The sequence below is a fragment of the Symphalangus syndactylus genome, chromosome 12, assembly GCF_028878055.3.
Source record: "Symphalangus syndactylus isolate Jambi chromosome 12, NHGRI_mSymSyn1-v2.1_pri, whole genome shotgun sequence".
NCBI classification, from domain to species: Eukaryota; Metazoa; Chordata; class Mammalia; order Primates; family Hylobatidae; genus Symphalangus; species Symphalangus syndactylus.
Window position 1 is genome coordinate 31,374,465 of NC_072441.2, and position 13,523 is coordinate 31,387,987.

Consider the following 13,523-nt stretch of genomic DNA (forward strand, 5'->3'; position numbering starts at 1 on the left):
CACTCTACCCCACCCAGGGCAATGGAGTGAGACACTCAAAAAAAAAAAAAAAAAAATACCTGACTAAAAACAACAAAACTATACAGCATTGTTAGCTCAGTGGGGGTCGACAAACAAGATTAACAGAATATAAGTAAATGGTATTCATAAAAGTTTCCTTTCTCAACTAAACTAATGAGGTTCTACTTAGCTATGGGTCTTTAGCACACTATTCATTCATCATTCACTCTGCAACAACATGCCAAAGAATGCACCGTGAGAAATACATAGTATAACATCCAGCCTTGAAGATATAAGATCAACACATGTAACAAAGTGCCAAAAGAGAAGCACAAATACAGTATTTATGCAAGAAAGACCAAGAAAGCTTTAGGGAATTCATGGATTGAATCTGGACATCAGAAAACTAGAGGGGAAGGAGAAAGGAAAGAACTGTAGGTGAGCGACCAGTGCAAGGTAATGAAGGACAATACAGTGACTGGGAAGAAAATGGCTGGAGCATAAGAGATCGAAACTGAAAGATCAGAATGTCAAGATTTGGAATCAGACTGCAAAAAGTCTTCAGTACCAGGATAAGGATTTGAACTTTATCCTAAATACTCTAAAAAGCTTTGAGTAAGGGGAAATAAAGAATAAAAGCTTTAAATTAGGAAGATTAATCTCACATAAGACTGAAATACAGAATAAGAAAAAAAAAATAGTGTTAGATGGACTCAGAAAAGCTATTGGATTTTATAGAAACAATGCATCAGACAGGGATCACTACATAAACTCACATCCACCCAACCTGTAGTAGAGCTAAATTGTATTTTTAAAAACATTACATAGACATTTTACTCTGTGAACTAAATCTTTTTGCACTCAGCCAAAAGAGAGTGACAGACAGATCATGTCTCTCAATCTAATACTAAATCCATTTATTCCCTAAAACAGGAGATGGGAGCTATGATTCTACATTCCCTCAGTCAGCCTCAATTCCCATGTGCTTCGCACAGCATACGGAACACAATTCTAGTGTTAAAGATATGTATACTTTTTCATAAACATGGCTCTAATCATAAGTAAACCACTTTATCCAGTGTGCAAATGAAGAAAATAGTAATAGCACTGGAGGAAAAACTAGCTGTGGTAGACTTGATGAAAGACAATACTAAACTAATTTATGTGCTATTTGGGAAACTTTCAGGAGTGATTGTGACTCAGTTTGCTTCACATACTAACCTTAGAACCTAACTCCTACTTAATGCCTTTTCTTCATCTTAATCATACTAAACAGGTAGCTAAACAGGGATTTAGTCCAAAACAATTATTTGAGGGCAGAAAATTCCCTAAAAATAATGAAAGATTTTAGGAAGCTAAAACCAGGCAAATAAAAACAGAATCTCCATAAGGTTAGAGATTTGTGTGGGCACAAAGTACAAAAACCTCACCTGCATGGAACTTAGATAGGAAACTGGTCATACTCGAGCTAGAGAGCACTTATGAGGGTCTTATGAGTGTATCTTTGCATTTTTTCCCAGAATCATTAATAACCCTTTTCCCTGAGTCAATATTTTTAAATATTATAAAATTCTGGCAACCTATTTATTAAAATGTCTTTAACATCATACTAACATTTTCTAATGTTGGGGGAAGTCAGGAACCCCGAACGGAGGGACCAGCTGAAGCCATGGCAGAAGGACATAAATTGTGAAGATTTCATAGACATTTGTCACTTCCCCAATCATTACTCTTATAATTTCCTATGCTTGTCTTTACTTTAATCTCTTAATCCCATCATCTTTGTAAACTGAGGATGTATGTCACCTCAGGATCCTGTGATGATTGTGTTATCTGCACAAATTGTTTGTAGCGCATGTGTGAACAATATGAAATCTGGGCATCCAGAAGGAATACAATGGCTGCAATTTTCAGGGAACAAGGGAGATAACCTTGTTATCTCCTGACTAGGGCCTGACTGCCTGAGGGGCCAGACAGAACAGAGTCATATTTCTCTTCCTACAGAAGTGAATAGGAGAAATATCGCTGAATTCTTTTTCTCAGCAAGGAACATCCCTGAGAAAGAGAATGCATTCCTAGGGGGAGGTCTCTAAAATGGCCGCTCTGGGAATGTCTGTCTTACACAGTTGAAGATAAGGGATGAAATAAACCCCAGTCTCCTGTAGCACTCCCAGGCCTATTAGGATTAGGAAATTCCTGCCTAGTAAATTTAGGCAGACTGGTTGTCTGCTCTCAAACCCTGTCTCCTGATGTTATCAATGATAATGCATGCCCAGTGGGACATGAAACTTCATCAGCAATTCTAATTTTGCCCTGGTCCTGTGATCTCACTCTGCCCCCATTTGCCATGTGATATTTTATTGCCTTTGAAGCATGTGATCTCTGTGACCCACACCCTATTTGTACACCCCTCCCCTTTTGAAATCCGTAATAAAAACTTGCTGGTTTTGCGGCTCAGGGGGCATCACAGAACCTGCCAACACGTGATGTCTCCCCCGGACACCCAGCTTTAAAATTTCTCTCTTTTGTACTCTTTCCCTTTATTTCTCAGACTGGCTGACACTTAGGAAAAATAGAAAAGAACCTACGTTGAAATATCAGGGGCTGGTTCCCCTGATATTCTAACACTAGACTAACACAATTTAGGGGATATAAATATTTTTACTTTTAAAATACAAACTGTGTTTGCTTTGCACAACTGATAAAATATTTCCAAATCATACATTTATTTATTTACCCAATACTAGCTGAGCAGAATCTTTTCTATTGATTTCTATTTATTAAATAACAAATGGCTTAAATCACCAACTGTTTAAATCCTTAATTACCCCACAACAAAGACTTCATAAACACAGTTACAGATAAGCAATTATTTGAAACAGAAATAAGCTTTTAAATAACATTCTTCAGAAACCTAAGGACAAACCTACTAAACATAATATACAAAATACATCCTATTGCTATTGTCTATTCCTAAAAACTCCTTCCAACTCTAACTTAAATCATTTAAATATATCTTAATGATTGACTCATAGAACAAAGATTAATTTACCAAAGAAAAACTATTGCCAAGCCATGCATAGTGATTCTCTAGAAGAGTATATCCAGTATAGATGCAAGAGCCGTTAAAGCCCAAAAGCTAACTACATAGGCCTATTTGAGAAAAACCAATTGACGAATGACAAGAATTATATCTATACACTTGATATAACAAATCAACCTCCTTCTCAGACTTAATGTAATTTTAAAATAGTAATATTATCTAGTTGCCATGATTTCCAGATGAAATATGGCAATCATAGTTTTGTCAGTTACTCAGACTGGAATGATCTATTCACAAAGACTGTAATATAACTTTGTTTCCTGAGTCATTCACTGCTTCCTTTCTGTTCCTGCAGCACTTTATGCATATCTCTTATTTGTTTTTACTGGAAGTACTTGAATCCTGAAAGAAGGTACTATTATTACCATGTAACAAATGAGAAACAAGCTTAGTATGGTAAAGTGACATAAAGAAAAATCATCATTAAAGCCAGATTTCAAAGTCATGTCTAACTACAAGGCTCTTTCCACACTGACTTACTGGTACTAAATAAATCAAACCTAAATAACTGAATTGACTACAGTTCCTTGCTATAGCTGCTTTGGTAGTAGGAAAAATGAATCTATCATGGACAAAACAATGTAGAAGACATGCTCTGAGTGAAGGTGTGGTGATACTGCCTATTATCTGAACTCACTCTCTACAAGTAGGAAAATTCCCACTTTATGAGTCTTCATATAAAGCAAAGCCCACCTTCCTATATAGAGGCTAACAATGCCATATACTAGCTCTTCCAGTCACCCTGCAGCACAGACGTGGGTGCTGAACCTAGACTTTACCAATATAACATTCCCACCAAGACCTCTATAAGAGAGACAGTAAGAAGTTGGGACAGCAAAGTTCAAATTTTGGCAGCAGGAGGCAATAACAACATTAAGTTTCAAACGGAAACAAACAGTAGCAGCTATGCAGTGGCTGAGTCTAGGCTTCAGCAATTTGCAGCTCCATTATTGTCACCAGACTGTTTTAGGTCATTTTTTTGCTATGTCTCTTCTAATATCTAGGCTTCCTTGTTCCTGGCTATTAAAGGATACAACCTTCTCACTAATTTGGCAAGGTAATCAATATGCTTTCAATAAATCCCTTTTCTGCTTGAATCAATCAGAATTGCACTCCATTATCTGCAATTAAAAACCCTGACTGAGCCATTTACTAATTAAATACATTACACTAAATAATTATATTTTATCCAATCTTTTTACCTTAGCATTTGTTCTTTTATATAATTTGTCATTATGGTCTTAAGTAACATCTAATTTACACATGGTAGTATGCTCTAATGACAACAACAAAAAATCTTCAAATGAGATTTTTTTTTTACCTTTTTCAAAAGTAACACAAAATACAAATATAATAACAATTATCTAAGGGTTATTTTCACTGAAGTTCAAAGTTAAGCTTTATTCAGGCTTCTTACCTGTCAGGAATACCTAGCCTCTTGACACTTCTATAAACGGAAAGGGTATTTGCAACATGTCGATAATTAAACCAGAATCGGGATGTACACACCTAAAGTATTAAAACAAAAACACAATTTTTATGCATCAAGGCTAACTAACCATGGAGCTGCAGAGTATTTTTCTTTAAGTAGGATACAGAGATCTCTAAGAAACAGTATGCCATAATTCAGGCTTTAAAACAGCAAACACAAAAAATTGTCAGTAAAGGCCAGGCACAGTGGCTCACGCCTGTAATACCAACACTCTGGGAAACCAAGGCAGTAGGATCACTTGGGTCCAGGAGTTCGAGACCAGCCTGGCCAACATGACAAAACCCCACCTCTACTAAAAATACAAAAATTACCCAGGTGTGGTGGCGTGCACCTGTAGTTCCAGCTACTTGGGAGGCTGAGGCATGAGAATCGCTTAAACCTGGGAGGTGGAGGTTGCAGTGAGTGGAGATGGCACCACTGCACTCCAGCTTTGGTGACAGAGCAAGACTCTGTCTCAAAAAAAAAAAAAAAAAAAAAAAAAAAAAGAATTGTCAGGTCAGTAAAACTAATCTCTCCAAAGAGAAGTCTTTCATAACCAGTATTAGATTTTAAAAGACCATTCAGCTTAAGAGAAAGCGTATCTTTGGGAAATTTAATCAAATACTGAGCCAACTTAGTTATCACAATTTCTGTGACTCAGTAACATTCCTATTCCTAAAAAATCAAATTCTTTAGAATCAAAGACAATGCCCATAATTTCTTCACAGAATAGAGAAGAAAATTAGCTACATAGGGTTATACAATATTTGTTTCATTCCACATTGCTTCCTTTATTGTGAGAAATGTAGGACACAGGATAAAACATAACATATAAAACAGTTGTAAATGTACATAAGAGAGTGCATTACAAAGAAGCCATTGAACTCAAGAGAAAATTAGAAACAATCCAACCAAGTTTTATAGTTTAAAAAAATTCATAAGAATTATATTAAAGGTGCTAGGAAAATCTAATTCCATGCCTCAAAAGTTAGTGTTGTTGAGAACCCATTCTAAGGTAGGTAAATATAGATTGGGGTCACTTGGTAATATATCTACCAAGCACAATCCTGGCTTCTATCACATGCCTGTGCCTTTAGTAGGTATAATGACAATTTTGAGAACAGCATAAGTGTTCTTGCCCCTGACAAACAGAAAGGAACTACATGGTTTTTTTAAATTAAGTTTTCAACCTAGAATCCAATCAGAAAAAGACTAAATTTTTGACTGTATAAAAATGTAAAATTCCATATATCAAAAATATCATAAAATTCTGGCTGGACACAGTAGCTTACACCTATAATCCTAGCAGTTTGGGAGGCCAAGGTGAAAGGATCACTTGATGTTAGGAGTTAAAGAACGGCCTAGGCAACACAACGAGACCCCCATCTCTACAAAAAAAAAATGTAAAATTTAGCAAGGAGTGGTAGTTTGTGGTTGTGGTACTAGCTACTTGGGAAGCTGACATGGGAGGATCACTCGAGCCCAGGAGTTCAGGGCTACAGTGAGCTATGATCACACCACTGCACTCCAGCCTGGGAGACAGTGCAAGACCTCATCTCCAAAAACTCCCTTTTTAATTTTAAATAATAAAGTATAACTTATTAAAGTTTCACTATGCTAATATGTAAAATACTGGACAAAAAAAGAAAACTGCAGTTGTAATACAATGCTCATTAATGTTTCTTTTTCATCTTTTATTTTTTACCTGAATCCCAGGTTACTGAAATTGAAGAGAGGTTTGGTTAGAGGTTTCCCAGAGCAAGGAAGGCTTTCATGTGTGTGTCAGTATAAGCTAACAGTATTTTAGTTCCAAAAGATAAGCCCTTTGGCAATTGGTGGTCTGCATATAAGCAGTTACTGCCTCTTGAACATGGAGGGGCTCCTAGTTTCCTGTAGAAAAAGTTTATCCTGTCAAATTGGTAGATAATGGCCTGGCTCCCAACAGTTCTCCTTACTTTTAAGTAGGCAATGAAATCCTCTCTCCTTGTCTTTAGCAGTCTTTTCTCAGTCACTTCAGAAAAATTTCTTGTGAAGGGTAGCGTATATAAGAGATTTTTTTCTTGAAGAACAAGAAAATGAGCCATGAACCCATGTTACACTGTCCTATTTAATCACAATGCTATTATATTTAAAACAAACAAGTATAGAACCTGTAATCACCCTATTATAGGAACCTATAGATAATTCATTATCTGTATTTTTATCAAATGTGTTTGTCAAATGATTCTCAATAAATTTACAAAGCCTCAAACATTCATTTGGCGTCGGTAAGTTAATTATAGTCTTGCATGTTTATTCTGCACTTTAAGTTGAATTCCTCTATCCATCTCCTTTACATTCCCACTATATTCTTACCATTTATAATTTCCAGTTTTCTTCCTTTTCCAACATGCATTACTGGCTTTGAGATGCTGTACATTCTCTGCTCCCTTTTTCACAAAATCAGCTTCCTTTCCTGCCTCTTTGAACCTATTCTCTATTTCCCCATTGTTTCTTCCAGTCCAACCCTTGTACATGTTTTTTCATTAAGTCAAACATTATGTTTTCTAATCATATAAATGCCATTAAATGAAACTCCAGTAATGAAACTATTATCCAAATATTTTCAAAGCATAGGAAAAACAAATTTGATTATGTGAATTCTGTTTGAGGAATTAAAACTACAAATTTATGAATCCAGAAAAATTAAAGATGGTAATTCACATTAAGGTTGGGCAAAAGGCTGAAGAAAAAAAAAAGGCCAATAAGCAGGCCCTACTAAAAATCAAAACAATGCAAATTAAAACAAAATTTAATGTGTTGACCAGCAGTCAAAAAGTTAAGGTAAAAATTAAGAATACATAGCTGACTTGGATTTAGAAAAGGAGCCACAGCCTTTCTGGAGGCAATTATGCTCCATGACTTCACATTCTTACACTTAGGAATTTATCCTAAAGAGAAAATCAGTCAGGTCACAGAGTTATGTGTATAAGAATGTTCAACACAGAACTGTTTACAATAACGAAAAATTTAGATTCTAAATGCCCATAAACTGGAGGTTACAGTACATTCATAAAACGGAAGAAAATACAGCTTTTGGAAAAGATTATGTATCTCCATACCTACTGGCAGGGAAAGATCCCTAAGATATGCTAAAGGGTTGCAAAACAGCAGGCATAATATGATCCCAATTATATAAAATCATATATCTATATATCTTTATGCTTATACATGAAGAGGGAAAGGGCTTGAACAATGCTCATCAAAATATTAACTCCGGGATGTGGGACTTGAAGCCATTTTCGGGGTCTTCTTTAATTGAGGTGAAATTCACATAACAAAATTAGTCTGCCTCCTTTAAACTTTTCTGTATAACTTGAACTTCTACAGTGGTCATTTATTATTTTATAAGCAGAAAAAAACCGAAAAAATTTTAAAAAGTGTAAGGAGAGAGTATCTATAAACTAATACTATAAATAAGAGATGCAATTAGTAGTTTCCAGCATTAAAATATTTCTACCTTTCATAAAATGCTTCCTTTAACAATAGTATTCCCAATTTATTCTTACATTTATTTTCAGATCATCACTTGACAGATATTCTGAGGACAAAGAATATTACTAGAGTATTATAGTTGATGTGGTCAATTTAAAATATAGCCAAATCAAAATAAAGAATTTCTGATATAAAATGTAAAAAAATAAATTGTATTTTCAAAAGTTTGATTCACACAAATTTCTCAGATACATACCTAATGTGAACAGCAAGGTATACTTTTACAGCATACTTACCAGAACAGCCCAGTTGTTTGTATGGCCACTTCTAAAGAATTGTTCTGCTTGATCCTAAATAAAGCAAAACAAATAGAAGAAAAAGCCACAATTTCTCAGAATAAAGACTGATAATGGACAGTTAAGACTCATGTAGTTTTTACAGTTGTAATAACAATCATCTTAGGTAAGTTTATGAAGATTTCAGTATTTGTCATTATGGACTACATAAAGAATCAAAAGAGCTTATTGCTTAAGATACTATAAGGACAAAAGTCCTGAACTGGAAATCTGGAGAACTGGGTTTCAGTCTTGGCTTAGACATCAATTAAACAGAGTAACCTTGATTAAGATACTTAACCTCCCTGGAGACTCAGTTTCCTCATGTGCAAAATGAAAGCAATGCCAATCCTACATCAGTGCTCTTTTAGAGAACTGTAAGATATATGTGCAAGAGCTTCTGCTTTAAAATATTATTTAGCATTACTCAAATGAAAGCCTACTATATAACTCATATCTTTCTATTTCCCATACCCTGAGAATTATTAAGAAAGTAGAATGTATGTTCAATTAAGAACATACAATTTGCTTGTTCAACATTTAACAAGGCTATTATTTAAAACTGCAACCTCGCCCCACCATTTTTCTTATATGATTTATTTTTTTCTACTGTGTTTATCATCTTCTTACATTACATATATAATTAACTTATTTATTATGTGTATTAATCGTCTGTCTTTCCCAAAACAATGTAAGCTTCAGTAGGGCAAGGGCTTTCATCAGTTATATTCGATGATGTATTCCAAGTAAGTTTGGCATATAGTGGGTTTTTAATAAATATTTTTTGAATTAATGAATCCATGGTCCAAATGCCTTTACTGTCCGTGAACAAATCAAGAGTCTCCTATGGAAAACTGAAACCGCATGGTTGATAGTTTCAGAATATGGTAAGAAGGTATTACATAAAGGTTGTACTATAAAGTTGTAACTTTCAAAATCTCCTTTTAGGTGGTACTCTGATAATTCCTCTATTAAAGTGATCACTCTCTGCAGTGAGAAGGCAAGGTAAAAATGCATATGCCAGGAATTTAACCAAAGATTAATATTTCACTTTTAGCAATGCCATACAGATCATTTTTATCCTCATGAATTGCATGTGAGATATAATCTCCCAACATCCTCAACAAAAACAAAATTATCACTGTTTGAACTTCTCACAGACATCTTTTTAATCCTTTAATCATTTAATAGTCATCTCAGTTGATTCTCTAAAATCTCTGCAATTATGTTAACCAATTCTTTAATATTGATCACAATATTAAAAATTAAAGGCCGGGCGCGGTGGCTCACGCCTGTAATCCCAGCACTTTGGGAGGCCGAGGCGGGCAGATCACGAGGTCAGGAGATCGAGACCATCCTGGCTAACATGGTGAAACCGCGTCTCTACTAAAAATACAAAAAAAATTAGCCGGGCGTAGTGGCGTGCGCCTGTAGTCCCAGCTACTCAGGAGGCTGAGGCAGGAGAATGGCGTGAACCCGGGAGGCGGAGCTTGCAGTGAGCCGAGATTGCGCCACAGCACTCCAGCCTGGGCGACAGAGCCAGACTCTGTCTAAAAAAAAAAAAAAAATTAAAGATCAGACAAATGTGCTACAACACCCATAAAGATTGCTGAGGTTTCTTTCTTTTTTTTTTTTTCTGGGAGATATAATTGAAAGAGAGGGGCCTGATTGCTTTTAAACATTTTATCTCAAACACAGACAGGTCTTCTTCATATGCTTCTAATTTTCCATTCAGTCTTGTAATTGTGAATGACTTATTTCATGCCTTCATTCTACACATAAGTTAATATGCTTCCTGTTAAAAATGTCATTCAGTATCCATTCTTACTATGTTCTAGGTACTTTATTTGAACTCACCAATATAGCTGATTGAGCACATCCTCTAGCATTCTGCCAGGGACTATTTCACCAACCTATTAAAGTAAGTCTAAATTATATTTGCCATCTCAAGACACTAAAATTTTCTAACACCATCCTGACACCTAACGAACATGATTTTGTTTATATGTTAAAATAATAGTGGATATAAGCCACACTGACCTCAGATCAGCTCCCAAACATTAATTACTAGACCTGCCAGAATGTCTAGGTTCAAATCTGGGCTCTATTACTTACTAGGTGTATAAACAGGAAAGTTCCTTAACTTTTCTGTGCCTCCAAATCTCCATCTATAAAACAGTAATAATATTATCTGACTCAGAGAATGTAGGAATAGTGACTGGAACATACTAATAGCCTGAAAAACATTAACAGCTTTAATTTTGAGCTAACAAGAAAATTTCAGGGGAATAAATTTAAACTTCCACTTGTACACACATCTGTACCTGTGTGCACAAGTACGCACACACAAGTGTAAAGACCCAAGTATTATATATGCTGCCTACAAGAAACTCACTTCACCTATAAACACGCATAGACAAAGTGAATGAATGAAAAAGGACATTCCACACAAACGGAAAACAAAAGGGAGCAGGAGTAACTGTACTTAGATCAAAAAAAGACTTTAAGTCAAAAACTATAAAAAAGAGACAAAGGTCACTATACAATGATAAAGAAATCAATTCAGCAAGAGAGCATACAATTATAAGTATGTATGCACCCAACACTGGAGCACCCAGATGTATAAATCAAATGTTATTAGATCTAAAGGGAAAGAAGAGATCAAAATATAATACTAGGTGGGGACTTCAACACTCCACTCTCCATTGGACAGATCATCTGGACAGAAAATCAACAAGGAAACATTGAATTTATTTTATTTTTGAGATGCAGTCTCATTCTGTCACCTAGGCTGGAGTGCAGTAGCACGATCTTGCCTCACTGCAACCTCTGCCTCCTAGATTCAAGCGATTCTCCTGCCTCAGCCACCCGAGGAACTAGGACTACAGGTGTGCATCACCACACCCAGCTAATTTTTGTATTTTTGGTAGAGACGGGGTTTCACCATGTTGGCCAGGCTAGTCTCGAACTCCTGACCTCAAGTGATCCGCCTGCCTCAGCCTCCCAAAGTGCTGGGATTACAGGCAAACAGAACTAACAGACATTTACAGAACATTTCTTCCAACAATGGCAGATTATACATTCTTCTCGTCAGCACGTGGAACATTCTCCAGGACAGACTGACCACGTGGTAGGCGCAAAACAAGGCTCAGGGAATTTTTAAAAATCAAAATTATACCAAAAATCTCTTCTGACTACAATAGAAAAGAACTAGCAATCAATTAACATGACAAATTTTGGAAAATGTTCAAATATATGGAAATTAAACAACATGCTCCTGAACAACCAACGGGTCAAGGAAGAAATTAATAAGAAAATTAAAAATTTCCTTTAATACATGAAAATAGAAACACAACATAACAAAACCTATGAGATACAGCAAAACAGTACTAAAAGGTAGGTTTATTGCAATAATCGCCTACATCAAAAAGTACAAAGATTTAACCTAATAACACATCTCAAGGTACTAGAGAAGAACAGACCAAACACAAAATAAGAAAAGAAATAATACAGATCAGAGCAGAAATAAACAAAAGAGAGTTAAAAAAATACAAAAAAAGTCAATGAAGCAAGAAGCTGGCTTTTTAAAAAAATAAACAATATCAACAAACCTTCAGCCAAACTAAGAAAAAAAGAGAGAAGACTCAAATAAATATATTCAGAAACAAAAAAAGGAGATATTACAAATGGATACCACTGAAGTACAAAGAATCACTAGAGACTATTATAAACAACTATACACAAATACACTGGAAAACCTAGAAGAAATGGATAAATTCCTGAACACATACAAGCTACCACGACTGAACCAGGAAGATAGAGAAACCTGAATGGACTGAGGCTGAGTAATGCGCTTGAAGCAGTAATAAAAGTCCCTCAATGAAGAAAAGCCCAGAACGGGATGGCTTCACTGCTGAATTCTACCAAACTTTTAAAGAACTAACACCAATTCTTCTCAAACTATCCCAAAAAAATTGAAGAAGAAGGAATTCTTCCCAATTTGTTTTATGAGGCCAGCATTACCCTGATAACAAAACCAGAAAACAAGCATACAACAACAAAAAAAAAGGAAACTAAGGCCAATACCCATGATGAACATAGATGCAAAAATCTTCAACAAAACACTAGCAAACTGAATCCAACAGCACAACAAAAAGATAATATACCACAATCGAGTAGTGTTAATTGCAAATCAATAAACATGATGTATCACATCAACAAAATGAAGGACAAAAAACATATGACTGTCTCAGTAGACACAGAAAGAGCATTTGATAAAATTCAACATCCCCTCACGATAAAAACTCTCAACAAATTGGGTATAGAAGGAACACACCTAAACACAAAAAGGCCATCTACGAAAACCCACATCCAACATCATATTGAACAGGGAAAAGCTGAAATCTTTCCCTTTAAGAACTAGAACAAGACAAGGATACCCACTCTCACCACTCTTATTCAAGACACTGCTGGAAGTTCTAGCCAGAGCAATTAAGCAAGAGAAGGAAATAAAAGGCATCCCAATTGAAAAGGAGGAAGTCAAACTGTCCTTATTCACAAACAACATGATCTTATATTTAGAAAAACCTAAACGCTCCACAAAAAAACTCTTAGAACTGATAAGACTAATTCAGTAAAGTTGCAAGATTCAAAAATCAACAGACAAAAATCAACGGCGTTTCTATATACCAATAATGAACTAGTTGAAGAAAAATCAGGAATGCAATCCCATTTACAATAACTACAGAAAAATTTAGGAATAAATTTAACCAAGAAGTGAAAAATCTCTACAATGAAAATTACAAAATATTGATAAGAGAAAATTAAGAGAACATAAAAAGATGAAAATGCTTCCATGCATTGAATTGGAAGAATAAATACTGTATTGTTAAAATGACCACATCACCTAAGTGATCTACAGTTCATTGCAATCTCTATCAAAATACCAATGATATTCTTCACAGAAATAGAAAAGCAATCCTGAAATATCTGCAAACTATTCATCCAATAAGGGATTAACATCCAAAATATACAAGGAACTCAAACTTATGTTAACAGCAAAAAAACACAAATAATCCAATTAAAAATGAGCAAAGGATCTGAACAGATATTTCTCAAAAGACATACAAATGGCCCACAA

At 35.2% G+C, this 13,523-nt stretch overlaps 1 protein-coding gene across 1 annotated transcript in view; it reads right to left on the reverse strand.

Annotated features, from left to right (window-relative positions):
- The window catches only part of PIGK (phosphatidylinositol glycan anchor biosynthesis class K), a 132,194-nt gene that overhangs the window by 114,515 nt on the left and 4,156 nt on the right, over positions 1-13,523 (reverse strand). Inside the window, exons 2-3 of the mRNA XM_063624086.1 lie at positions 8,345-8,398; positions 4,521-4,612 (exon numbers count right to left, since the gene is read on the reverse strand). Coding sequence (XP_063480156.1) covers positions 4,521-4,612; positions 8,345-8,398 — 146 coding nt within the window. The remainder of the gene's footprint in view (positions 1-4,520; positions 4,613-8,344; positions 8,399-13,523) is intronic.